Source organism: Aplysia californica, unplaced genomic scaffold (genome assembly GCF_000002075.1).
Source record: "Aplysia californica isolate F4 #8 unplaced genomic scaffold, AplCal3.0 scaffold01587, whole genome shotgun sequence".
Lineage (NCBI taxonomy): Eukaryota > Metazoa > Mollusca > Gastropoda > Aplysiida > Aplysiidae > Aplysia > Aplysia californica.
Window position 1 is genome coordinate 34454 of NW_004798857.1, and position 1194 is coordinate 35647.

General features: G+C 44.4%; 1 protein-coding gene across 1 annotated transcript in view; it reads right to left on the reverse strand.

The window, feature by feature from the left end:
• The window catches only part of LOC106013944 (vacuolar protein sorting-associated protein 13A), a gene marked incomplete at its 3' end in the record, with an annotated part of 50148 nt that overhangs the window by 31127 nt on the left and 17827 nt on the right, over nt 1-1194 (reverse strand). The window contains 1 exon segment of the mRNA XM_035973651.1: nt 988-1176. Coding sequence (XP_035829544.1) covers nt 988-1176 — 189 coding nt within the window.

Genomic DNA, 1194 nt, shown 5'->3' on the forward strand with positions numbered 1-1194 from the left:
GGGGGAGGGGGTTACAAAATAAAAGATCTGAGGCATCATGGTGAAATCAGGCGCTCGTCAAAATAACAAAATTGGAGATACTGACATTTTCCCACCAGTTTTGCAATTTTCATCAAAATTTGGATTTTTTTGTTCAACCCTTTTATGTCCAAATAAAAACACATTTCCGTGTGAATTGTAGTTAAAAACGTTGATTAAAAGCTCAAAACATGTAATTTTTTTAGTTTTCAGGGGACTCTTCAGCTATTGCAGTTACCAAACTTTGGCGCCCATTTTCTCGCTATTTTTACCGCTGAAACCAAGTGAACGTACAAGTAATAAATAGCATTTATGAAGCGCCAAAGATCGTACATAACAAGATTGTTCACACAGCCAAAAAAAACGGCTTCGGATTTTGGATGGTGCTGCAGTCTTTGTTTTGAAGCTCTCTTTCGTTTCTCCAGAAGAAGAATAGAGGAATAGGACAGCTTGTTCGTTTCACTTTTATAGTTTTTCACACAAGTAGGGTAACTCTATTCGCAAAGTCCGCGCTTTTTTCCAGAGGGAGCCTACAAAGGAAGGCAAATGGACAGGCTTTAAGATGACACCAATAACTCCATATGCCCCAAAAATTGACGAGCGCCTGATTCCACGACGTCGCGACACATTTGACAGAACCTGCAGGGTGCTGTTCTTAGTGAGTCGTATGTGAGCGTATTTTTAACAAAATTGTTTTGTTTTACGAATTAGAAAATGTATTCCAAAGTTAGGGGTCTTTATTAGACGGAACCTGCAGTTGTTTGACAGGAAAGAAGGAGCAAACCATAACACCAGAGCACCCACCAACCACCCACAAGGAGGAGAGATGAGGACAATAGATGTTTGATAGGAAAGAAGGAGCAATCCACAAAAGAGCACCCACCAACCACCCACAAGGAGGAGAGATGAGGACAAGAGATGTTTGATAGGAAACAAGGAGCAATCCACAACACCAGAGCACCCACCAACCACCCGCGTGTAGAGACAGGAAGTGGACACTGGCCAGCCGGCCGGCCGGCACCAGGAAGCGGTCATTTTTCACCTCACCTTCGACCTTGGAGTGCATGAAGAGACAGGTCTCGTTGCAGATCCCTAGCTGAATGCTGTCCACCATGGCTCGCACTTTGAGGGCCAGCACGTCCGCGTCTTTGGTCTCTTCTGGGGGGTTGGGAGGGT